The 27,777-nt window shown below is 43.2% G+C and overlaps 1 protein-coding gene across 2 annotated transcripts in view; it reads right to left on the minus strand.

Moving 5' to 3' along the window:
* LOC137432881 (glypican-6-like) overlaps positions 1 to 27,777 on the minus strand; it is a 554,701-nt gene that overhangs the window by 262,326 nt on the left and 264,598 nt on the right. For both annotated transcript variants that reach the window (XM_068125169.2, XM_068125167.2), the window contains exon 4: positions 16,763 to 16,996. In XM_068125169.2, the coding sequence (XP_067981270.1) occupies positions 16,763 to 16,996 (234 nt within the window). The remainder of the gene's footprint in view (positions 1 to 16,762; positions 16,997 to 27,777) is intronic.

Genomic DNA, 27,777 nt, shown 5'->3' on the forward strand with positions numbered 1-27,777 from the left:
GATACAGAACAGGGGGAAGGGGGGGTAGGGTAAGATGTGGAAGAGGTGGAAGAGGTAGGGAGAGCTGTTGAAGGTGTGTCAGAGATTTCAGAATAGCTCGGAGAAAGGGAAGAATGGGGCGGACAAAAGGTTTGATGGTGATTGGGTGAGGCACAATGAGGTGTTATTTGAGGAGGGGGAAGAGCGAGGCAGAAGGTTGGGGGAGATGGAGATGAGAGTTGGAAGGGGGAAGAAGCGGGGAGGGCGCTTTGAGGAGGGGGAGTGAGAGGGGGGAAATTGAGAAGAAATGAGGGTGGGGAGATTTGAAGGGGAGGGGCGAGGGGGGAGTTTGGGAGGGAAGGGACAAGGGGAGGGATTTGAAAGGGATGGGATAGGGGGGAGATTTGGAGGGGAGGGGTGAGGGAGGAGTCTAGGAGGGGAGGGGCGAGGGGGAGTCTTGGAGGGGAGGGGTGAGGGGGTAGTTTAGGAGGGAGGGGGCAATGGGGGAGATTTGAAAGGGATGGGTGATGGGGAGGATTAGGAGGGGAGGGGAAAGGGGGAAGATTTGAAAGGGATGGGTGATGGTGAAGATTTGGAGGGGAGGGGTTATGGGGAAGATTTGGAGGGGAGGGGTGAGATTGGATTTTAGAAAGTGTACGATTAATGGGAAACGAACATTTATTGCAAAATGAGTTTCTTGTGACCTTCGAGTTAAAAATACGTTTAAGGACGCTGGATGGAGGATGGAGTGCAGGAGAGTTTAGGGAATGTAGAAAAAAGGCACTATAGGAGATGGATTTTTTTTGGGGATGAATAGATTTGGTGTGCAAGTCGAAAGCAGCCTTTTAAAGAAGAAGAATAAAAAGGTGTTATAATATATGACGGATGCAGAACTTGAGGGCAAAGTGTAAACATTGAAGGTTAATAACAGTGAAAACTATCTGGGGAAATGGGGGAGAAACACGTGGTCGAAGAACGAACGAACGAATAAAAATGAATAAACGAATGAGAACAAGAATAAGAACAGAGAAGGAAATGTTTTTTTTGTTGTTGTTTTTTTTGAGTTGAGATTTACACAAGGAAGTAGGGTATGGGGTGAAAAGACTGGGAAAACAGAGAACGAAAGTTATTGGATCACAAACGACGGACCGCTAAGAGAAAAACAAAGCCTCAAGGTTGTACACTGTACAAGGCCTCAAAACACGACACGAATTAACACGATTTTCAATACAGGTATGAAAGATTTGCACCGAAAATCTTCCTCGGGACACAATATACATACACACACCATAAAATAAATACAGTTATAACGAAAATACAAATGGAAACAATTACTTAACTTCGATTTCAAATCGCTCGCGACGCGGCAAAGGCCTTGCTCGCGACGCGGCAAACAGACGATTAATTTATGAAAGATAAACACCGAGAAACTTCCAAGGTGCACACTATAACTTCACACACCGAAGGATAAATACAGTTTCGACAAAATACAATTGTGAACAAACAACTTTGAAAACATGGAGACCGTGTGGAGCTTCGAAAATCCCTGCCGCCGTCTCCAAGATCTCGCGAGATCTGATCCGTAAGATCTCGCGAGATCCTGTCCATAACCGAGCCTCCCAGCTCGTTGAAGAATAGAGCAGGCCAAGGGCTTGCCTGGTGAGTGTTCTGCATAAAGCAAGCATTGGATGGAGCGGAGCCGGAAGGCCAACAGGCGGCATTTCACGTCAACAAGACCATGACCACCCTCGGCCGAGGAACAACATATGGCGCTGGGTCGAAGCCAGTGGTAGCCTCCCCAAAGAAAATCCACCAGTTTTCTCTGAATAGCTTGAAGCAAAACCTCCTTTGGTTGCAGGCAGATGAAACGGTGCCACAAAAGGGTAGTGACGAGGTTGTTGACAACCAGCACACGACCTTTATAGGAAAGGTGGGGTAGAGCTCTTTTCCATCGGCTCAAATGCTTATCCACCTGGTCAACGATCCTCTCCCAATTGTTCTGGACATACTGAGGAGGACCGAGGAAGACGCCCAAATACTTGATGCCATCGTTTGCCCACACTAGCTCTGCAGGAAGGCGGGGAGGTGGTAATAACGGTGGCACAGGTAAGTCATTGTTGGGAAAAGGGAACCATAGAGCCTTGCTTTTCCCCCAATTGCATCTTAATGATGAGGCAAGGTGGAAGTCCAACAAACACTTTGCCAAGGCGTCACTGTCGCATTTTCTTTTTATGGTGACACATAGGTCGTCGGCATATGCAGACAGGGTCAAAGGTGGGTGTCCTGGAGAAAGAACAAGTCCAGGGATAGGCCTATCTTTTCTGAGGGCGATTAAGAGAGGTTCCAAGGCGAGGGCAAATAATAGACCTGAAAGTGGACAACCTTGCCTTACCCCTCTCTGAACCTTTATGGGTGGGCAAAATTCATTGTTAACTTTGATCAAGCTGGAGATGTTTGCATATAACAAAGCTATGTAGGCTCTAAAATTAGCACCGAGCCCGCAAGCTTGTAACACATGACACAAAAACTCATGATCAATGCTATCAAAGGCCTTTGCAAGGTCAAGAAACACCAATCCAAAAGCCTCTTTGACACATTTACCGGTTAACAAATCTCTGATTAGGAATATGTTGTCGTAGATGGATCTGCCAGGGATGCTGCAACTTTGATCAGGTGACACCAGATCACCAATAACTGTCTTCAACCGGTTCGCAAGGACCTTGGAAAACAGTTTGTAATCCGTGCACAACAAAGAGATCGGACGCCAGTTTGACAGGTGTCGGAGATCGCCAGTCTTTGGTAGCAGGCAGAGTACTGCTCTTCTAAAACTGAGCGGTAATTCTCTGGATAAAAGAGACGCATCCAGAACGTTGAACAGCTCTGGGCCCAAAATGTCCCAGAATGCCCAAAAAAATTCGGCGGGTAGGCCATCGATGCCAGGGGCCTTTCCCGACTCCATCTCAGCAAGTGCACTGGTTAACTCGGGAAGGGTAATTGGAGCATCCAGTTCTAGACGTTGGGCCTCAGTCACAGAAGGAAGATGAGAGGTCAAAACATTCATCATTTCATGAGAAACCGTTTTGGCTTTGAAAAGATCAGAAAAGAAATCGATTACATTTAATCTTATATCACTTGGATTAGTAAGGATGTTCGCCCTTGGGTCCAAAACCGAAGATATAAGTCGTGTTGGTTTATCTACAGTTTCTAGATGAAAAAAAGACTTAGTCGGGGTATTTGAAACCTTGATATTCTGTATTCTTAGCCTAACCAGTGTGCCCGCTGCTTTTTCATGGATCAAATCCCTTAATTGGGCCTTCTTCTCGAGTAGCAACCGATAGTTCACTGCGTTGCTCTCATTGGCCAACTTGCCCTCTAACCTTAAGATATCTGCTTCTAAGCAAGCCATCGTGATATGTTTTACATTGGTACAGTGTAAATTAAATTGTTGGCAAAATACTCGAATTTGGGCCTTTATGTTATCCCACCAGAGACTAATTGAGGAGAAAGAAGATTTTTTTTGTACTCATTTCAGCCCAGAAATCACGAAAGGAATCTGTAAATAAACTATCTTCTAACAGTTTAACATTAAACTTCCAGTAACTATTTCTGCATGTGGGTCGAGGAAAAGAAAGATCTAAGGTTACCATATGGTGGTCTGAAAACACTGACGGAAAACAACCTGAAGAGACCGCGACGTTCCTAAAGGGTACATTAATGTACTAGCGGTCGAGTCTTGCCAACGACACCCGACCATTGGCACATCGACACCAGGTATACTGGGCTACGTTGGGGGTGATGCAATCGCCAAACATCAAGTCGACCGGCCATCTTAAAGAAACGGAATAGATCCGCATGGGACTCAGGGTGAGGTTCTGCAGAATTTCTGTCCTTCGAAGGGTCAAAGGTGCCATTAAAGTCACCACCAATGCACACACATTGGTCGAGATCAACTGATTTCAGGTGATTTATCATAGAGGTGAAAAAGGCCTTTCGATCCCTGCTCTCACTGGGTGCGTGCACGTTAAAAATGGTACAGCGGAAGTTTTGATGTACGAGCTGAAGGGAAATAAGCCGGCCTTTTATGACTTCATGAAAATAGCAAGACTCAAAAACTAGACCTGGCTTTAGAAAAAACCCAACCCCAGCAGATGAGGCTGACCGATTGCTAAAATAGCATTGTCCTTTAAAAGTTTGGCACCAGTCATGTTCCACGTTAGGTGTGATGTGGGTCTCTTGCAGCAAAAGAACATTTGCCTTTTTACGATCAAACAAGTTTTTAACTTGGGCCTGACGGAGGTGACTTGCACCCTCTCCATTCATATTTAAGGCCACAAGGGAGATGTTTTTCATTCCGTGTTAATGAAATGAACTTGTGCTTGGGAACACTCCGTACCTGCTCGAGTAACAAACTTTCTTAATCTGTGGAATTGAGATCTCGTCAGGTCAAAATCCTCATGCGCTTTGATTATTGACTTTGCGGTGCAAATGAATGCTGCCAAGTCAGGGAAATAGTCTTTAATTACGACGTTACGGTGACGATACGTTTCGTTAAGGAAGGTAAAAATGAGTTGAGGGGATACCTTTGAGTGACCTGTCACCGATTGTGACAGCTCGGTTGCCTCAATGTCATCCTCGGACTCAGACACGTCAGATAACATGTCGTCAGGATCTGGGGTATTACCCGCTGCCCCCGCGGTCTTGTCTGGAGGCACCTTCACAAGTTTCCCAAGGTGTTCCCGAGAGCACTCGTTAACACTTTCGTGGATATTTTTTGTATCTGGGATTGGAGCTTGGGTTTGAGATCCCAGCAAACTCAGATTTACCGGCCCCGTTTGTAAAGTGGGAACGTTTATTGAATCCTTAGTCTGCTCGGTATTTAAAGGGGAAACAAGCGGAAAACCATTCCCCAGCTCGGAAATGGTCGTAATTTCACTGGAGGTTTCGCACACGCAACGGAAACTTCCAGGTGAGAGGTACAAATTATATTTTTCGGCTCATTTACATAATGAGACTCGCTAGTATCATTGGCAACGGTATTTATATGCTCGGTTAGTGAGGGAATGTCAGAGGGACACTCGAACACTTGTGCACTGGGAATGGTGCCGCCCATGACCGCCTTCTTTGCAGCACCAGCGAAATTGCTTGGCACTGGTGCTCTGCGCTTTTTAGAATACACTATGGATTCTTCGTTCATGGGTTCGGGAAAGGGGGCAATGCTAGTTGTGTCAGTCACATCTGTGGGTGTCATCACATTGGAATCGGAGAGCACCGGTGTGTCAGACGACTCAGTCGGGGTGTCAGAAGGTACGGTCAGGATGTCAGAAGGTACGGTCGGGGTGTCAGAAGGTACGGTCGGGATGTCAGAAGGTACGGTCGGGGGGCCAGAGGGTACGGTCGGGGGGCCAGAGGGTATGGTCGGGGGGCCAGAGGGTACGGTCGGGGGGCCAGAGGGTACGGTCGGGGTGTCAGAAGGTGCGGTCAGGGTGTCAGAGGGTACGGTCCGGGTGACGGAAGGTACGGTAGGGGTGACAGGAGATACGATCCGGGTGACGGAAGGTACGGTAGGGGTGACAGGAGATACGGTCTGGGTGTCAGAGAGCACGGTCGGGGTGTCAGAAGACGCGGTGGAGGGATTGGCCTTTTTACAATCTCTTTCGTTATGTCCCGGTTCACCACACTTTGGACAAGGGGTCTTTGGACAAAACCTTTTAACGTGTCCGAATTCTCCACAATTAAAGCAAGTTAAGGAGGCTGAGGAAGCATACATGTGGTATTCCCGATCGTCCATCGATACTTTGAAGGATATATTTAAACCTGTATCGGCTCCGCGATCCGGGAGAATCATGTACACCTGCCTCCTAAAGCTCATTATGTGTTTGACACGATCGCTGCGACACCCAAGTGGCTTCATTGAGACTCGAGAAACAATTTTACCATAACGAGACAGAACGGATAGGAGTTTCTCGCCTGGCATAAACGGTGGTACGTTGGATATTGTTATCTTGGTCGCCGGCGTATCCATAGGGGATACCGTAATATAATGACCCCCTTTTGTGGTTAGACCGGTACTAACGACGTCATGAACGAACTTTTCTTCTGACACGAAGACAACAAATTTCTGGTTCATTCGTGATGCCGCTCGAACATTACCGTCTCCTATGATGGATCCCACGGCCAGGATAATGTCCTCAGTCGGAGCTCCTTCAGGCGGAACACATGCGAATGCATGCTTACGTGTTAAATTTTCGAACGCCTCGTAACGAGAGCGTGTATTCGCCATACCAGCGAATTTACCCCCCCCCCCCCCTTTCCCCCCACCTGTCCGAACCGGACAAGAAGGTATCAAACCTAAATAATCGAACTAAAGTAAAAATAAACGTGCATTATAAGCACAAAAATGGCTTACAAAGCGCCGTCAAAGCCAGTAGGCCGCACCCAAAATGGGCCTGCTCTCAATCCTCTCTCTCTCTCGAAGACAAAGGTGTAGACCGGATGGAAACAAAATGCCAAAGCACACAGGATGGAAAAGGAGAGGGGGGAGGGGGGGGGGCAGGGGAGGAGGAAATCTCACAACGGACTCACCACAACACAGAGCAGATGCTCACAGCCGCCATGACGCCACGCCCGACACAAACGGCCTGCAGGGGGTGAGAGGGTGAGAGAGAGAGGGAGAGAGAGAGAGAGAGGGAGAGAGAGGGAGGGAGAGGGAGGGAGGGAGGGAGAGAGGGAGAGAGGGAGAGAGGGAGAGAGGGAGAGAGGGAGAGAGGGAGAGAGGGAGAGAGGGAGAGAGGGAGAGAGGGAGAGAGAGAGAGAGAGAGAGAGAGAGAGAGATATATATATTGACTAATTAATTAATTAAACATGCAGGTGCACTTGCAAGGTGCGACACTTCCCTCAATTCCAGCCTTCTCCCTAATCTGCAAATTAGTGCAATTAATGTTTTGCTGCAGTCCCTTCAGAATTTCCACTGTGACTGCAAGAGATGGCAGCCTTGCTGGCAAATCCTTGTCCAGGTCTCGGCAGCCATCTGCCTTGTCCACCAAATGTCATTTCAATTAACCCTTTTGTGTTACTCCATGGTCGACATCTTGCGCTCAAGAACTACATCGTCGTGTGAGGAAAATAAGAGTACCAAAACGTCGTTGACTTCTCACTGGAAGTTGTCTTCCTCCGTGTGGTGTTAGTGGTGGTGGAGGTCGACCCAGCACGACGTGTCGTGAACGTTTCCATGGCTAAGAACCAGAGTCCTCAATAGGCCACCAGCAGTCGCAAGGTGCGGAGATGTCCCACAAGAGGTCGATAAAATCAAGCCCAGTGTGTGTACTATATCTAAATTAAAGCACAAATTTGCCACTAACTAATCTGTCGTTAATGCAACAACCAAACCTTTCCAGTCTTTCTTTGAGCACGAAGATTGGAGCAATCTCAGGAGGGCAATTAAATATCCACATTCTCAGACTCGAGCACAATCTTCTTACATACAGAAAAATAAAACATTGCTTTCACCACGTTCTCACAAGAGCCTAATACATTCTGGGGAAAGCGTGCAAGAAATGATTATTGCTTTCCACCTGGTATCGACTAAATCTAATAGGAGCTTAAGTCCAGGTCTGAGTCCAAGGCTTTTGTGTTCAGCAGAGCGTTCACCCCAAAACGACATATTGATAATATATTGCACAAAGAAGTAAATGGGGAATTTTAAAAAGGCAAATAGAAAACTGATGTAGAAATACAAGATTAATACAACAATATGGAATATTAGTCTTCGTGAGGGCGAGTATCAGTCCGTGTGCATCAGCGGACGCGAAAAACGATGCATTTCATTCAACTGAAAGCAGTTAAGAGTAGGTTAATCACCGTGAGAAGTGAGGTGTGGCGGACGGTTCAAGCATTAACACTTCGTCGGAGCCAAAGGTAGTGGTGTAGACAATGGTGGATGGCATGTACGGCTGCTTTCCTTTTTTTTTTTTTTTTTTGCTCCAACGAAGGTTGAATGGCTGAAACGTCAGCTTCTCCTTGCTTCCCACGGTGGTTAGTACACGTCAATCAACGTCGTATTGATTTCATCCATTGTGAAGCAGTTCTAGCCAAATCCAAAATGATTTCCCTCATGAAGGCCGTTTCACATCAGTGCCCTCAGGTGGAGTAACAACCTGCCCAAGAGATGCTGTATATCAGGTACAAAATGGTGATTGCATGTTATGGGTCCACTGGTGCCCATTGTGAGGATCAGTACAAGAAGACAGCTTCATCTCTGAGGCTCTGAGGGCCTTCCACTCACTCACCGCAGGCAGGTAGGTCGTCTTTCTGTCTTCTACCGACTCCTCTGTGGCCTTGCTCCCCCAGCCCTGTCTGTGCTCTGTCCCCCAAATACTGCTACAGGTCGCACAAGATCTGCCAGCAACCCTCTTTTGGTGAAACTGCCAAAATCTAGACTCTATGCTCACCTTCACTCTTTCATTCCCCTTTTCTCCCACCTCTGGAACAAACTCCCCCACTCCCTTCAATCCATCTCCTCCCTCCAGGTCTTTAAAACAGCTGTTCACCACCATCTCTTATCTTCCCCCATCCAAAACCTTGATCTTTTCTACCCCCGTTAATTCACCCCAGACCCACTTTTCTGAACTACCGACTTCTTTCCTGGAAGTCATAGCTGTGTCCATGTGGCTTTTACCTCTCCCACACCCCTTACGACGCCTCCTCCCCCCAAGCCCTCTCCCTCCCACAGATCTCCCGATGTCCCTGCTCAAATGTTGTACTTGTGTGCTTGCTATCGATCCCCATCTTGTCTCCCGCTCCCTTTATTTCGTCGTATGCGTCCATTTGTTTTTTTTGTCATTAATGTTAGCTCTTACACGAGCCTCGATCTTGTATACAAAAAAAATAATACCTACAGTAGATCCGGATCTTTAACTGTAGTATTGGATTGGTGTGTCGATAGCTGAGCGTGCGTATGTAGCCGTGATGTAAGCTTCATCTGGAGTGCTTCAACATGCTGCTTTGGATACTTCTTTGCTTTGTGTTTATCATGACCTGTGTGGTAGAATTTTTTTGGCAGATGACAAGTTTGTTCTATGTTTGTTCACCCAACCCTCACTCCTCTAAAAATACATTAAGAAAAATTCTAACTGCTTTCAGCACGCAAAGGATGGCAGTGGACATGAAGAAAACAAGCTCGAAATAATAATAAATATGCTGAACAAAGTTTGACTGGGAGGGCAGCCAAGAGGTATGCACATTAGCATCTGAGCAGGCTGGCCTGGATTCGAATCTCGACTGAGCTACAAAGTCTCCCTGATGTCTCGCAGGCACATCAATGTGTGTTCCCTCCCTCAGATGGACGTTAAACTGGGCATCCCATCTGCCAGTATTCATTTGTGGATGTTAAAGATCCCCCGGTGTCCCCCGAACAGCAAGCGAGCTATCGTCATCGGCACACCGGTCAATTTCCAAATTCCTCCTCAAGCCTACTTAGACTGGTTGATGAAATACTTGGGCCTAATGCTTTCCCTGACTGACTCCACAAGGCCGAACCAATAATAATCAGTTCTCAAGTCTGAACCACTCCCGGGTTATCCGCAGATGCGAATATACACACTCTTTGTTGAGAGTGTGCAATGCATTTCTATTTCCTCCTAGGTGAAATATTTCTACCCTTCAATAGGAAAACTGCTTCTTAAAGCAGAACTCTAAACCGGAATTGCACCGCATTTGGCGAATGATGAAAGGTAGGAATGTAATGAAAAAAAATTCTGGGAATAATCTCCATGCGAGTTGGGTGGGAGGAGAAAAACCACTTATCAAAGGTTGTTTATGGCAATATTGCCACTGTTTTTCCCAGTCACAACAACAGCCAAAGCGAATACAAGCTCTGAGATTGCAAAGCAAGAACTCCATCAACTGAGCCGATATGCTTTGCTTTTAAGCAAATGAATGTTGACCTTAAAACACATGGAATGGGTCTCGTGCTGCCGATCTGTCAGGATATCTTCCAGAAATGAGTAACGGGGAAGCTAAAAGGCAAGTGCCCAAGCTAAAATAGAAAATGACTGTTTTCCAGAGAGAGGAAAGCTCCCTTTGCTATCCAGAAGATGATGTAATGCCGCCATCGTATGTTTGAAAAGTATTTGTTTAAATTGTTATTTGAAGCAAAAATCTTTAAAAGTTGAAAAACATCGTTTGGTAAATGTAAATCCAGAAAGTAAAGAGTTTGCGGTAAAGAGTTTGCTATTGGGAGAGCAACCAAGACTTCTTATTTTTCAAACGTGATCTAATGCTCATGGAGGAACTTCGAAACAAGTTTCTTGCGTGACAAAGATGCAAGGAGACATCAATGCGGTGAAAACTTCCTAAATGAATTTAATTGCATTGCACTTGATTTACATCCATCCTGAAGGAAATGCGTCTTGGATAGTCATTGGAAGTCGAGTAATAACCGTTCTTTTGAACTGACCTAGCTCAATGAGTAGGTGTGAGACAATTGCCAAAAGTGGGTCCAAAAGCATAAACCACCAGGTCAGGTCTCAATCCAGAAGTTTTGCAGCCATGGATCTCCAAGACATTTGACTCGTCGCTCACCGCAAACATTCCGCATAGCTAGGTCGAGGTCACTTCTCTATAGTGGCCACCCAAGCCATTATTGGTCTATCCTCCAGCGGTGCACCAAAAACCCCGCTTGTGTTCTTGTTCTGGGGGTAGATCCTGTGATGCCCAATGCAGGTCAGTCACATGTACAATGTACATGCAGAGTAATTTTATAGAAGCTAAATTCAAACCAGCATGCATTTTTTGGTGGTTCTTCGTCAATTTCAAAGATAGTAAATAAGAAGTTGGATGGCGTTTCCACAAAGAATTGCCCTTCCACCCGATAAAGTGTTGCCTGCCTTTCAATCTCGTTATACATAGACCAAGGCTTGTGGAACAACTGGACAATAAAGGACAGCTGGTAGACATGCCGAAAACAGATCCCACGGGTACGAGTGGACAAGTCACAAATAAGCAATAAAATTGTAAAACTGGGATGAACAACACTCGGTAGAGCGCATACCTCCGCAAGGCTGAACAGTTTATGTTTTGTATCCCACTGATAGGCCGGATCTGGATTCGGACCTGAACCAATCTAATCGGCTTGTTCTTGTCACATAACCAACTCGTCCGGCAATTTTTGGCATAACCCGTCCACAACTTTTTTAAATATCATGCTATATATATATTTTGGCCCTATCTCTCAATTGTGAAGAATCATTTAAAAATTTCAAGTATCTGTACCTACATCCGGATCCTCAACAAAGTCTAATAAATTCATCCTTGTCACATACCCAACCTGCCCACCGAGATTCGTCCGAAGCCGGCACAACTTTTTGAGATATCGTGCTCACAAACAGGAGGAAACTATCAAGTCCCAAAGATGCAATGCTACTGAAGCAAAACCCAGCTAACACAACACCGTTGGGCCAACGTTGGAGCAACGTCAGCACTTACGTTGGACCAACGTCAAAAACTACAGCCAACCAACATCGCCCCGACGAAGTTAAGTCCCAGGCGACAATATGGGGGTCCGACCTTGGAAGGGAGGGTGGCACAACGTTGGACCAACGGTGTTATGTTAGCTGGGTATAAACCTTTTAATTCACTACGAACGTCACCGGATCACGCTGAGCTTTCCCTCTAGTCTGAATTTCAACTACAGTGATGCAATCCAGCCAACGTTATTCCCTGTGAATTGGATTTGGAATTCCAGCATTGAAAAAGCAAAATCAGCAAATGGATATTAGAGACAGGATAGCGAATGGACAACATTCTATCAAGGTATCCGATAAATTGATCGGCAATAAAAGCATTTCCAAGAAGCCCTTATTCAACGGTCACCAACGTGACTAAAAGGAACAAACATTACGATAATTCCTGGATAAAAAATATCCAACGTCATTGCCAAGTCATATCATCCATAATTTGTCATATCATCCAGAAACATCTGTAATGAGCAGTAGCGGATATAGAAACAGGAAGCTCAACGTGTTTGAACTCTCTTTCAAAATTTCAAGAAGCAAGATCCTTGGGTTTAACCCTCCGTTGCCAATATACCACTTTATATGGCATTCCCTTCTTCAGTGTTGGCTTGTTTTTGCCTGCCAGGTTCTCTCCTTAATCTCGCCTGACAGGTGAAAATAGCCCCACTCAGCCCCACTTTGGATTTTGGTTCAATTATCTGAGCAACACTTTAAGAGGAAAATGAAGGATGAAGCAATTTGGAGCAAGTATCCACTTTCAGCTCTCGCTCAAATAAATAAATAAATAAATAAATAACGTGTTGTAATAATAATAATAATAATAATTCATTTATTTTGTATAGCGCTTTTCCAGAAGCCCAAAGGCGCTTTGACAGAGTGGCAAACATAATGCATAACAATACATGAAAACAACAATTGCAAAAAGACAAGAATCAATAGGGAAATATTTAAAGCAAAAGGAGGGAGAAGGAGAAGAGATAGTCAGGGGTTAAATGCTGTGGGTTGAATGTTGAATGCAGTGTTGAACAGGTGGGTCTTTAGTCATGTTTTGAATGTGGTGAGTGAGGAGGAGTCTCTGATGGTGTGAGGTAGTGAGTTCCAGAGGGTGGGAGCAGCGATGGAGAAGGCCCTGTCCCCCCAGGATCTGAATTTGGTCCGGATGGAGGGGGTCAGGAGGTTGGTACCAGCAGAGCGGAGGTTGCGGGTGGGAGTGTGTCTGGAGAGGAGGTCAGCCAGGTAGGATGGGGCCAGGTTATGGAGGGCTTTGTATGTCAAGAGGAGGATTTTGTACTGGATTCTCTGGGGGATGGGGAGCCAGTGAAGCTTGTAAAGGACGGGGGTGATGTGGTCACGGGTCCGGGAATGGGTGAGTAGACGGGCAGCGGAGTTCTGAATGTATTGGAGTTTATTGGTGATTTTTTAGGGTGAACCATAGAGGAGGCTATTGCAGTAGTCCAGACGGGAGGTGATGAAGGCGTGGATGAGGGTTTCTGCAGCCGTGGAGGAGAGGGATGGACGGAGACGGGCAATGTTTTTCAGGTGAAAGAGGGCTGACTTTGTGATCTGTTTAGTGTATTTGTCGAAGGAAAGGATATGTGTTGTAGTCTGTGTTAATGATCCCCCTCCCACCTAAAACATAAACAACTAGAACGGCACTCAGTGGAGAGCATACCTCCGCCTGGTTGGCCATATCACCTTATGGTGAAGAATCACTTAAAAAATTAAATAATTCTCATATCCGAATCCATATTCAGATTTTCACCAAAATCGAATCTATTTGTCCTTGTCACACACCCAACCTGTCCAAAAAGTTTCGTCCAAATCCGTCCATAACCTTTTGAGATATCCTGCTATGTACCGTTTTTGGCCCAATCTCCCAATGGTGAAGAATCACTTAAAAAATTCGAGTAGCCGGATCCGAATCCGGATCTTCACCAAAATCTAATCATTTCGTCCTTGTGACATACGCTACATCTCTGCCAAATTTCGTCCGAATCCGTCCACAATTTTTTTTTGATATTTTGTTCACAAACAAACAGACAGAGAAACAGACAAACAGACAGGGGTGAAAACATAACCTCCATCCAACTTTGGTGGCGGAGGTAATGAAAATAACACAAGGCAAACAAGCAACACACACTTATTATGACAACTTCTTCATTGGCCCCAATTGATCCCACACTCTCGTGGGGTCGGTCTGTGAGAATTTCGCATAACTTTCACAAACTGGCTGTCCAGGCCTGACGTTCACCTGAAAGTGGTGGCGCAGGTAACTATCATGGTGGTGAAGGTGGCAGGGCAGGAATTTGAAAATTGTTCATTATCCCGTGATAACTCGCCTCTTCTTCACGAAAGGCACTGTGGAATCTTTAATGTCCTCCACATAATGCTAGCAAATGGAACACCCAGCTTAATGTCCATCAGAGAGATGGTGAAGGGCATCTTGAGTAAACTGAGAGTATTCCCATCTGAACCCGTGGCTCATGATGCAGTTCACAAGGTCCAAATCCCATCTACCATATGTGTTTGTCCATATTGTCTACAAATCACCTTATAATTCATATAAACTAATTCATAAACAAATTCATATAATTCATATTAAAATAACTTTGCAAAAGTACAAAGATGTCTACAAATGTGTTTCTCCTGGTTATGTTATATGTAAGTTATGTGTATGTTATATGTAAGTTATGTGTAAGTATGTTATATATATATTGTCAGAATACGTTAAATATAAAAAGACGAACTTGCATGCAAAGTACAAATCTGATCTCTAATGTCCATCAGCTAATTCTAGCAGATAGGACACCTATCGTAATGTCCATTTGAGGGATGGCACTCACATTGATGCCTCTTCCAGCATATGAAGCACAAGGATGACAATTTATGGGAGGAGGTGGAGATTCAAACCCAGGCTAGATAGCTCAGAGGTGAGTGTTTATACCTCTAGGTTATCCTGCTAGCCCACTTCACTTGGTGACACGGGAAGTATGCTTCCATAAATAGCGTAGAACACCAAAAAAAAAATCCAAATTTTAAATATATGAAAGAAAGAAAATGCTAACCGTCATATCGCAGCTCATTTGGAGAGAATAATATTATTCGTGGATGTAAACATTTATGGCGTCAATGAACACAAGTGGCTGGCAGGATAGTCTAGACTCTGGAGGAACTCGTATGCATACTCATCTCTGAAGTGTGTAACCTGCGTTCAAATCCCGTCACAGCTATAAACTATCATCCTGGTGTTTGACATGCAGGATGATAGATCAATGTGTGTGTGTGTGTGTGTTATGTGTGTGTGCGTGCCAGGTGTGTATGTGTGTTTAGCATGTGTGTCATGTATGTGTGTGTGTGTGTCATGGGTGTGTGTGTGTGTGTGTTATGTGTGTGTGCGTGCCAGGTGTGTATGTGTGTTTAGCATGTGTGTCATGTATGTGTGTGTGTGTGTCATGGGTGTGTGTGTGTGTGTGTGTGCATGTGTGTGTCATGGGTGGGTATGTGTCATGTGTGTGTGTGTGTGTGCCATCCCTTTGATGGGCAATAAGCCAGAGGACCCGCTTGCCAGCAATGGGGTCATTGGTACGTAGATGTTGAAGATCCCATGGTGTCTTTCACAAAGAGAAGGTGAGTTATTGCTGGCGCAATGAACAAATCACGAATACCTGTCACCTTCAGTCGAATGTCAGTCAGTGAAGGACTATGTTGCCAACGTCACAACAATGGGGGAATAATTAGGGGCATGAAAGTAGTACAAGTCAGAGGTATAGTAGTGGTAGTCATAGGTATAGCAGACAGATACACATTTGACCATAAGTTCGAGGCATGTTCCGCTGCATTTCAAACTTCATGAATATTTTGAATCACTGAAATTCAAAGCACTTATACAAACCATACAAACAGCCAGTAAAGCAATTTGTCTGAAATTCTGCACATAATAGTGCTGTCATCTTACATAAGTCAATTACTACGTTAATCGAAAAGGAACACGAAGAAATGGATTATGCTCTGAATAAAAAAAAACTTTAAATAACAAAACGAATTTTAACTTTGGATTGTATGTAATGTTATGCCTCTTCACCTTTGGCACGTGAGAGCAGTCAAATGAAAGAAAAAGATTATTTTCTTGTTCCGAATGTTTTCGTGTTTTCCATTAATCACGGAACAGCCAGATCATATTTTTGGCAAGGATTTAAACACAGCCTTCCAGGGCATTTACCTGCTCAAAACTAGGGGAGATGCTTTTTATTTGAGAAGAAGCAACAATAAATCCCTCCACGATCCCACCACCCCACAAACTCTTCTTCAGGAAAATAGATGCCATCTTCGGCTTCACACTTTACTCAGGAACTACACTTCAGCTCATTACATCGTCTTCTAGGACACCGATGTGTTACGATTTAAAAATTCTGACTTCAACTAACTATTCAGGAGTAATCTTACTATAATTCACCAAATGTCTGTCCGTCTGTCTGTCCGTCTGTCTGTCCGTCTGTCTGTCCGTCCGTCCGTTCCCAGGTACCGCAAAAACGGCTGAACCGATCGCAACGAAATTTTGGGTGGGTAATCCTGGGACTCCGTGGAGTAAAATAGGCTATACTGTTTTACCAATTTCAGCTTTGGTCTCCAGAATTTTCAGGTTTGGCCTCCCACCTAACGTTGTTGTCCCGGGTGCCGCATAAACGGCAGCACCGATCGCAACGATGGACCTCCATGCCCGTGGGATTCCCACGGGTGACCCCACTCGTGCTTAAAATGTAATAAATGGAATTTTCACAACTATGATATTGTAATACGAGTAGTAAAACTCACATTAGGCTATCGTTTCAAACAAACACACACACACACACACACACACACACACACACACACACACACACACACACATTGAATTCCTTCAGCTTATTGCTTACTCATGCAACACAAAAACATCACACAAGCAAGATCACAAACAAATCTCTAATCCCACAACACAATCAAAATAATTCCTACATCCCCTATACCTATCCTATATACCAACCTACAAATTAGTATAACATGTTAATCCTGCCTGGGTCATCATTTAAGGATCCTGGCTCCAATCATAATTTTGACCCATCATTGCACGAGACACAGACATAGACACAAAGATAGAGATAGAGCCACGGAGTCAAATAGACACAGACAGACAGAGACAGAAACAGACGATAGAAAGAAACAGACGATAGAAAGAGACAGACGACAAGGTGCAAAAACGAAGGCGATGATGGCAGTAACCATAGAAACATAGTTACCTTGGAGACATGAGAAACAGTATCACGAGCGATGGCAAGCGCGTGGACGAACGTACGGGCCGCCACAATGGCGCGACTCAGCTGAGAGCGCAACTTGTTGGGCACGTTTCCAAAGGGCCGAATCATCTCGGATCTCTTGTTGACGCACTCAAAGAGCGCATCGTCCTCAACAAGTTTGGGGTTCAGCAGCAAGAAAACTCTCTCGAAGAGATGCTGCCAGAAGTCTGATAGAAACTGAGGTTGGGGGTGGAAGGCATGAGAAGCGGAAGGTTTTGTTATCGGAGAAGAAATGGGTCGGCTGGATGCACAACCAAGGGTTCAACATCGACTGAATAACTCAATGTCAGCAATGTCAATTATTCACTACACAACTAATGAAAACACCAACATTATTATGAATGAAAAGTTGAATGTGCAATTAAGCATCACGGCTCATTTATTTATCCTTGGTGAATGCTGGCTTACTCAAATTTATTTATTCGGCAATTATGAAGCAAAATCATTGCTATTCACAGGAAAGGCCGAACGAGCAGCAGGGAATGAGTTATAATTAACAAGAATAATATGTAAAGATTGCCTGTTGGGTCGAGCCCGACCACTAAAATACATTTAAGAGTTTCTTTTTCACACTCTTATCTCACACCTGCTTCAAATTTACACTCCGGTAATACACAAGCCCACTAAAGCTCCAGGTTTTACGACGTTATTGCTCATTTTACTACAAAACATTTAAGCTGGAAAATGCTACATTGAGCGTCTAATGTTTGTGTAACCTCAGCTTCGTGGAAATTGTGATGTGATTATCCTCCTTTTGATGTCAACACTCCTAGAGCCATCCTTAACGACATCCTAACACATGAGGCATCATGAACATCAAGAGAAAACAAAAACTACACTGCACTGTTATAATACGAAATTACAACTTATGTTGCCTTAAAATAAAGTAGTTATTGCAAGATAGAAATCCGAGAAACACACAAATTCTAGCAATACAAGAATCCTAGCAACACAAGAATCCTAATAATGCAATAAACCTAGCAATACAGCGATCGTAGCAATACAACAACCTTAGCAATATAAGAATCTTAGGAATACAACAATCTTAGCAATATAATAAAACTAGCAATACAACAATCCTGGCAACATAATAATCTTCGGAATACAACAATCATACCAATACAATAACCTGAGGAATACAACAATCCTAGCAATACAATAACCTGAGGAATACAACAATCCTAGCAATACAAGAACCTGAGGAATACAACAATCCTAGCAATACAAGAACCTGAGGAATACAACAATCCTAGCAATACAATAACATTAGGAATACAACAATCCGAGCAATACAATAACCTTAGGAATACAGCAATCCTAGCAATACAATAATACTACCAATACAACAAACCGAGCAATACAATAACCTGAGGAATACGACAATCCTAGCAAGACAATAACCTTAGGAACACAACAATCCTAGCAATACAATAACATTAGGAATACAGCAATCCTAGCAATACAATAACCTGAGGAATACAACAATCCTAGCAATACAAGAACCTGAGGAATACAACAATCCGAGCAATACAATAACCTTAGGAATACAGCAATCCTAGCAATACAATAATACTACCAATACAACAAACCGAGCAATACAATAACCTGAGGAATACGACAATCCTAGCAAGACAATAACCTTAGGAACACAACAATCCTAGCAATACAATAACATTAGGAATACAACAATCCTAGCAATACAATAACCTGAGGAATACAACAATCCTAGCAATACAAGAACCTGAGGAATACAACAATCCTAGCAATACAATAACATTAGGAATACAACAATCCTAGCAATACAATAACCTGAGGAATACAACAATCCTAGCAATAGAAGAACCTGAGGAATACAACAATCCTAGCAATACAATAACATTAGGAATACAACAATCATAGCAATACAATAACCTGAGGAATACAACAATCCGAGCAATACAATAACCTTAGGAATACAACAATCCTAGCAATACAATAACCTTAGGAATACAACAATCCTAGCAATACAAGAACCTGAGGAATACAACAATCCTAGCAATACAATAACATGAGGAATACCACAATCCGAGCAATACAATAACCTTAGGAATACAAGAATCCTAGCAATACAATAACCTTAGGAATACAACAATCCTAGCAATACAATAACCTTAGGAATACAACAATCCTAGCAATACAAGAACCTGAGGAATACAACAATCCTAGCAATACAATAACATGAGGAATACCACAATCCGAGCAATACAATAACCTTAGGAATACAACAATCCTAGCAATACAATAACCTTAGGAATACAACAATCCTAGCAATACAATAACATTAGGAATACAACAATCCTAGCAATACAATAACCTGAGGAATACAACAATCCTAGCAATAGAAGAACCTGAGGAATACAACAATCCTAGCAATACAATAACCTTAGGAATACAACAATCCTAGCAATACAATAACCTTAGGAATACAACAATCCTAGCAATACAATAACCTTAGGAATACAACAATCCTAGCAATACAAGAACCTGAGGAATACAACAATCCTAGCAATACAATAACATGAGGAATACCACAATCCGAGCAATACAATAACCTTAGGAATACAACAATCCTAGCAATACAATAACCTTAGGAATACAACAATCCTAGCAATACAATAACCTTAGGAATACAACAATCATAGCAATACAATAACCTGAGGAATACAACAATCCGAGCAATACAATAACCTTAGGAATACAGCAATCCTAGCAATACAACAATACTACCAATAAAACAAACCGAGCAATACAATAACCTGAGGGATATAACAATCCTAGCAATACAATAACCTTAGGAATACAACAATCCTAGCAATACAATAACATTAGGAATACAACAATCATAGCAATACAATAACCTGAGGAATACAACAATCTGAGCAATACAATAACCTTAGGAATACAGCAATCCTAGCAATACAATAATACTACCAATACAACAATCCGAGCAATACAATAACCTTAGGAATCAAGAAATCCTAGCAATACAATAATACTACCAATACAACAATTCTAGCAATACAATAACCTGAGGAATACAACAATCATAGCAATACAATAACCTTCAGAATACAACAATCATCGCAATACAATAACCTTAGGAATACAACAATCATAGCAATACAAGAATCCTAGCAATACAACAATCCTATCAATACAATAATCCTAGCAACACAGCAATCCTATCAATACAATAATCTTAGGAATACAACAATCCTAGCAATACAGCAATCCTATCAATACAATAATCCTAGCAATACAAGAATCCGAGCAATACAGCAATCCTATCAATACAAGAATCCTAGCAATACAAGAATCCTATCAATACAACAATCCTATCAATACAATAATCCTAGCAATACAGCAATCCTATCAATACAATAATCTTAGGAATACAACAATCCTAGCAATACAGCAATCCTATCAATACAATAATCCAAGCAACACAAGAATCCTAGCAATACAGCAATCCTATCAATACAATAATCCCAGCAATACAAGAATCCTAGCAATACAGCAATCCTATCAATACAAGAATCCTAGCAATACAACAATCCTAGCAATACAGCAATCATATCAATACAATAATCCTAGCAATACAATAATCCTAGCAATACAGCAATCCTATCAATACAATAATCCTAGCAATACAACAATCCTAGCAATACAGCAATCATAACAATACAGCAATCATAACAATACAGCAATCATAACAATACAGCAATCATTACAATACAGGAATCCGAGCAACACAGCAATCCTAGCAATACAATAATCCTAGCAATACAGCAATCATAACAATACAGCAATCCGAGCAATACAAGAATCAAAGCAATACAAGAATCCTAGCAATACAAGAATTATTGCAATACAGCAATCATAGCAATACAATAATTATAGCAATACAGCAATCATAGCCATACAAGAATTATAGCAATACAACAATCCTAGCAATACAAGAATTATCACAATACAGCAATCATATCAATACAATAATTATAGAAATACAGCAATCATAGCAACAGAACAATCCTAGCAATACAATAATCCTAGCAATACAGCAATCACAACAATACAGAAATCCTAGCAATACAAGAATCAAAGCAATACAACAATCCTAGCAATACAATAATTATCACAATACAGCAATCATAGCAACACAATAATTATAGCAATACAGCAATCATAGCAATACAAGAATTATTGCAACACAACAATCCTAGCAATACAAGAATGATCACAATACAGCAATCATATCAATACAATAATTATAGAAATACAGCAATCATAGCAACAGAACAATCCTAGCAATACAATAATCCTAGCAATACAGCAATCACAACAATACAGAAATCCTAGCAATACAAGAATCAAAGCAATACAGCAATCATAGCAATACAATAATTATAGCAATACAGCAATCATAACAATAAAATAATTATCACAATACAGCAATCATAGCAATACAATAGTTATAGCAATACAACAATCCTAGCAATACAAGAAGTATCACAATACAGCAATCATAGCAATACAATAATTATAGCAATACAGCAATCATAGCCATACAAGAATCCTAGCAATACAATAATCTTAGGAATACAACAATCCTTGCAATACAAGAATACCTGCAATACAACAATCCTAGCAATACAATAATCTTAGGAATATAACAATTCTAGCAATACAATAATCTTAGGAATACAACAATCCGAGCAATACAAGAATGCTAGCAATACAATAATCTTGGGAATACAACAATCCTACCAATACATCAATCCCAGCAATCCCAGCAATACATCAATCCTAGTGTTAAGGATTCGTCACTTCCGTTGTTGTGGTTTTCATCCACTGTAAACATTTTTGATTCCATGTACTATTATTGTTGTCGTTTAAGGGAGATAGAGGTTACTATTTTCAAAAGATAAAAAAGTCAATGTTTTAAATGAAACCGGAACCGGACGATGACGAAGAGGAAGAGGAGGAGAAGAAGGCGGAGCGAGTGAGTCGGGGAAGAAGCCTAGCTGCTTCGAGTTCTGGAGCAAACGTTGACGAACGGAGGTCACTAGCAAACTTCGGGTTTTCCGGGAAAGGGATTCCTGCGACAGAGTTGTTATCGCTGTGACAGATCAACCTGCGTGTCAGGTTTTGCGGTTGATTCCGAGGAGAATCATCGTCGTGCCGTTACGCCTCGAGAACGGGCTGTCAGCCATTTCGACTCGCGCGCTTTGCGCATCGCGCAAGGTTTTTCGCTTCGCTTCAACCATTTTCACTGCATCCAGACGTTTATCTGGTGTGTGTATGTGTCACGTGGATTTTGAAGGTAAATCTGCAGTTCGCCGGTTTGGAGCCGTGAAACGTCCATACCTGAGAGTGTGATTTCCCAGTCGCCTGGAGGGCGCCTTTGGATTTCCCTGTCACCTTGAGGGCACCTTTGCGCAGCTTTGGCCGCGTGACTTTGACTGTCATCCGAACGGGATTCTGGTCTCGATTGGACATCGTTCTGACGATCGCTGGAGCCAATCGACTTGGGCTTGATGCCGGAATAGAGACATTGGGGAATGTTCTTCTTTTTCCACACTTGGAGCACAGCGAGTTGTATTGTACGAACCTGATGGTACCATCATAGGAAATATATGTTGGTTGTACAATTGATTACTATTGTTGTTGTACTGTTATTCTTGTGTGATCTTAATACAATATTTGTTTGTTGGTAACAATTGGTGTGGCTTCACCATTGATCTTTGACAAACAGAATAACACATTTTTCTGCCGTGACTCCTCTCGGGGCTCGGAGGTACACCGTGACCAGGGGGTTTGGGGAGGAGCACGTAGCAGAAATTGGGGGCTCATCCAAAATTGGCCCAAATTGAAATTGGGAGCTCGTCTTTGCTTAGAGAAATTGGGGGCTCATCTTTGCTGACAAAATTCCCAAATCTCGTCCGGGATAGAATTCCCTAACATTCATCCGTGATCGAATTCCCTAACACTCATCCGGGATCGAATTCCCTAACACTCGCCCGGGATCGAATTCCCTAACATTCCCCAAATTCCCAAATTTGGAATTTTTCTAACATTCCCAAATTTGTCAAACAAATTGGAAAATTTTTGTGTGAAGGTTAACAGTTGCTAACTAATAGTCACCATGGTGTTTGACGCAGAAAAGTTTGCAGCGTCCCTTAATGAGGCACAGTTCTAAGCGTTAAAAGGATTGGAACTCTTGATATTGGCCAAATATTTTAACTTGGAGGTCCGAGCTCATATGAAGAAAGCAGAGATGCAGACATTGGTGGTAGAATCTCTGGTGGGACAAGGAACATGGAAAGATGTAGCCTTGGATTGGTTACCCGAGGGAAAGAAAATGTGGAGCTCCAGAAAATGGAGATGCAACTGCAGAGCCAGGAAAGGTTAAAAGAGTTGGAATGGAAAGCCGAGGAAAGAAGAGCAGAGGTAAGGAGAGCTGAAAGGGAACTCGAGGAAAGAAGAGTAGTACAGGAACGAGAACCTGAGGAGGGAAGAACAGAGGAAAGGAGAGCTGAAGAAGAGAGAAGAGCAGAGGAAAGGAGAGCTGAAGAAGAAAGAAGAGCAGGGGAAAGAGCAGAGGAAAGGAGAGCTGAAAGGGAGTTAAAGGAACGTGACATGGAGTATCAGAAGGAACTTAAACTCAAGGAGCTGGAAGTAATGGGAGAACAGAGAGAAGTAGTATCCAATCCGGCTAGTTCGACAACTAGTCAGGACACTTGGGATGTTGGTAGGCATGTGAGGCTGGTTCCACCCTTCAATGAAAAGGAGGTAGCCAAGTTTTTTTTACACTTTGAGAAAGTGGCTCAAATGCTAAAATGGCCTGTGCGTTCCTGGACTATGATAGTGCAAAGTGTTTTGGTGGGTAAAGCTCAAGATATCTATTCGGCTTTACCGATTGACCAATGTGCAGATTATGAGATAGTGAAGAAAACCATTCTCAAAGCCGATGAATTGGTCCCTGAAGCTTACCGGCAAAAATTCAGGAATGCCAGGAAGAGGGAGAGTGAGACCCATGTGGAGTTTGCCAGAATGAAGGAAACCATGTTTGATCGGTGGTGTGACTCGAAGGGGATTGGGAAAGACTTCAAACTGTTGCGACAATTGATCTTGGTGGAGGAATTCAAACAGTGTGTCCACGCGGACATTAAAGTACATCTGGATGAAAACAAAGTACCAGATTTGTATGAGGCAGCAACCGTGGCAGATGACTATGCCTTGACACACAGGATGGGGTTCCACAAACCTAACTTCCCGCCTAGAGTTAGCCAGGGGAGTTGTGGTAAATCAGGTTCGGAGAACAAATATTCATGGAGGCGGCCTAGAGATGACTATGAGGACAAATCTGATACCGCGACTTTTAGGGATCAGAAGACTACAGTTCCAAGACAGACTTATCTTCCGGGGTGCCCGAGGCAGACCACGAGTTTTTCCTCCGGGCCTACTTGCGCTTTTTGCAAGAAACCTGGGCATTTGATGTCCCAATGTTATGCCCTGAAAAGGAAAAATCAGGAGCAAAGTCAGACTAGTACAACTCCGAATGCATTGGCCAATGCGAGAAATCGTCCTTGGAGGACAGTGCCTTGTGAAGGTTCCCATGCCAAAGTTACGGCATCACAGAACGACCTTGTTCAAGAGGGTTGCAAACCTTTTATATCAGAGGGGTTTGTGTCACTGGATGGAGACTTAACGAACCAGAGACCTGTTAGGGTATTGAGGGACACAGGAGCACATCAATCTTTGATGCTTGAGGGCATTTTGCCATTGTCAGAGAAGACGGCAACTGGTGTTAGTGTGCTTTTACAGGGGGTTGGTGGCTATGTTATAGCTCCACTTCATGTCATCCATTTGAAGTCTGATTTGGTGTTAGGACCGGTCACCGTAGGTTTACAAGCCACTCTTCCTGTAGAGGAAATATCTTTTGTTATCGGGAATGATTTGGCCGGTGGTCAAGTTTCTGTTAATCCGATGTTTGTTGAGAAGCCTAGTAGGGAAAATAACATCGCACAGTTAGAGCAGGAGATTTCGGGTATCTTTCCATCCGGTGCCGCGACTCGTGCTAGGGGTAGGAAGCCCTCTGAAGAGAAAGAGAAGGTACTGACGTCACGTTTTGCACAGGCATTTCTTGTCAAGTACCCTGAAACTAAGTGTCAGCACATACAAGTCATGGATTTAGGCATTGTTGGCAAGCTCTTTGTAGGTGGACTGAACTTTGACACAAGTGAAGATGTTCTGGACTCTATCTTTGGCAAATATGGACTACTCTTGGAAGTGCTGCTGATAAAAGACAGGGAGACGCAAAAGTCGAGAGGGTTTGGCTTTGTCACGTTTGAAAACACAAAGGACGCCAAAGATGCAGAAAAGGATTTGAATGGCAAGAATTTGGATGGTCGGACCATAACAGTAGAGAAGGCAGGCCATGGGCGTCAAGGGGGCTACAGAGGACGAAAACGTGGAGGTAGTTTCAGAGGTGGCTACGGCTCCCGGGGTGGGAGTAGTAGTTTTGGTGGCGGCCGCAGTCGTGATTACTACGGAGGCTCCCAGCAGCAGCAGCGCAGTTTTGGCAACTCTCGACGGGATGACTATTACGGTGGTAGCCGAGATGGGGACCGCTATTCACGTGACTACAGCACCCGACTCTACAACTGTGATTATGATTTTTATGATCAAGAGAAGAGTTGAAAGCACTGAGTGCTCAGGAGCAACCGAGCCAAGATTCCTACATGGATTAACCCGTGAACTCCACGTTCCTAAATGCATCCATGCAGTGAATACTTCCAGGCCTCACCACCCAACCACCATGAAACCTGGCTCTCAGCTCGGCTTCCTTCAAAAAGTGCTATAGATTTGCTTTGCTTTCGATTTTTGATCACAACCACTTAACCTTCATTCAAAAAATGAAAAATAAAAATCAGAGGTTGATGAGATGGAGTTTGGCTTTGCAGGAGTTCAACTTGGAAATTGAGCATGTAAAGGGCAGGGACCAGGTCGTTGCTGATGCTTTGTCCAGAGTGAACTAACTTTGGAAATTTCTGTGGGTTGTTTGGAAGTGTTGTTGCTTTATTTTGGGGAATATTAATTATTGTTGCTCACGTGAATTGATAATTTGGGTGTGAGATTTACTTTCGTTTGTTAAAAGAGCTTTTGCCTGCAAAGAAAGTTTTCACTATGTTCAAACTTTCTTTCTTGAGGGGGGGAAGTGTTACGGATTCGTCACTTCCGTTGTTGTGGTTTTCATCCACTGTAAACATTTTTGATTACATGTACTATTAATTGTTGTCGTTTAAGGGAGATGGAGGTTACTATTTTCAAAAGGTAAAAAAGTCAATGTTTTAAACGAAACCGGAACCGGACGATGACGAAGAGGAAGAGGAGGAGAAGAAGGCGGAGCGAGTGAGTCGGGGAAGAAGCCTAGCTGCTTCGAGTTCTGGAGCAAGCGTTGACGAACGGAGGTCACTAGCGAACTTCGGGTTTTCCAGGAAAGGGATTCCTGCGACAGAGTTGTTATCGCTGTGACAGATCAACCTGCGTGTCAGGTTTTGCGGTTGATTCCGAGGAGAATCATCGTCGTGCCGTTACGCCTCGAGAACGGGACGTCGGCCATTTTGAATCGCGCGCTTTGCGCATCGCGCAAGGTTTTTCGCTTCGCTTCAACCATTTTCACCGCATCCAGAAATTTATCTGGTGTGTGTGTGTGTGTCACTTGGATTTTGAAGGTAAATCTGCAGTTCGCCGGTTTGGAGCTGTGAAACGTCCATACCCGGGGGTGTGATTTCCCAGTCGCCTGGAGGGCGCCTTTGGATTTCCCCATCGCCTTGAGGGCACCTTTGCGCAGCTTTGGCCGCATGACTGTGACTGTCATCCGAACGGGATTCTGGTCTCGATCAGACATCGTTCTGACGATCGCTGGAGCGGATCGACTTGGGCTTGATCCCGGAAGAGACATTGGGGAATGTTCTTCTTTTCGCTCACTTGGAGCACAGTGCGTTATATTGTACGAACCTGATGGTACCATCATAGGAAATATATATTGGTTGTACAATTGATTACTATTGTTGTTGTACTGTTATTCTTGTGTGATCTTAATACAATATTTGTTTGTTGGTAACAATTGGTGTGGCTTCACCATTGATCTTTGACATGCAGAATAACACATTTTTCTGCCGTGACTCCTCTCGGGGCTCGGAGGTACACCGTGACCAGGGGGTTTGGGTAGGAGCACGTAACACTAGCAATACAACACTCCGAGCAATACAGCAATCCCAGCAATTCTAGCAAAACAGCAATCCTAGAAATACAAGAATCTTAGCAATACAGCAATCATAGCAATACAAAAATGATAGCAACACAGCAATCATAGCAACACAAGAATTATAGCAATACAGGAATTCGAGCAATACAAGAATCCTCGCAATACAAGTTTCATAACAATACAATAATCTTTGGAATATAACAATCCTAGCAATACAAAAATACTAGCAATACAACAATCCTAGTAATACAAGAATCCTAGCAATACACTAATCTAAGGATTACAACAATCCTAGAAATACAACAATCCAAGCAATACAGCAATCCTAGCAATCCGAGCAATACAACAATCCCAGCAATACAGCAATCATAGCAATACAACAATCCCAGCAATACAACACTCCTAGCAATACAACAATCCTAGCAATACAGCAATCATAATAATACAGCAATCCTAGGAATACAACAATACTAGCAATACAGCAATCATAACAATACAGCAATCCTAGGAATACAATATTCCTAGCAATACAGCAATCCGAGCAATACAGCAATCCTAGCAATACAACAATCTTAGCAATACAGCAATTTTTCCCACTCCTCCCTCCAGGTCTTTAAAACAGCTGTTCACCACCATCTCTTATCTT

This window comes from Myxine glutinosa, chromosome 8 (genome assembly GCF_964187855.1).
Source record: "Myxine glutinosa chromosome 8, kmMyxGlut1.1, whole genome shotgun sequence".
NCBI classification, from domain to species: domain Eukaryota; kingdom Metazoa; phylum Chordata; class Myxini; order Myxiniformes; family Myxinidae; genus Myxine; species Myxine glutinosa.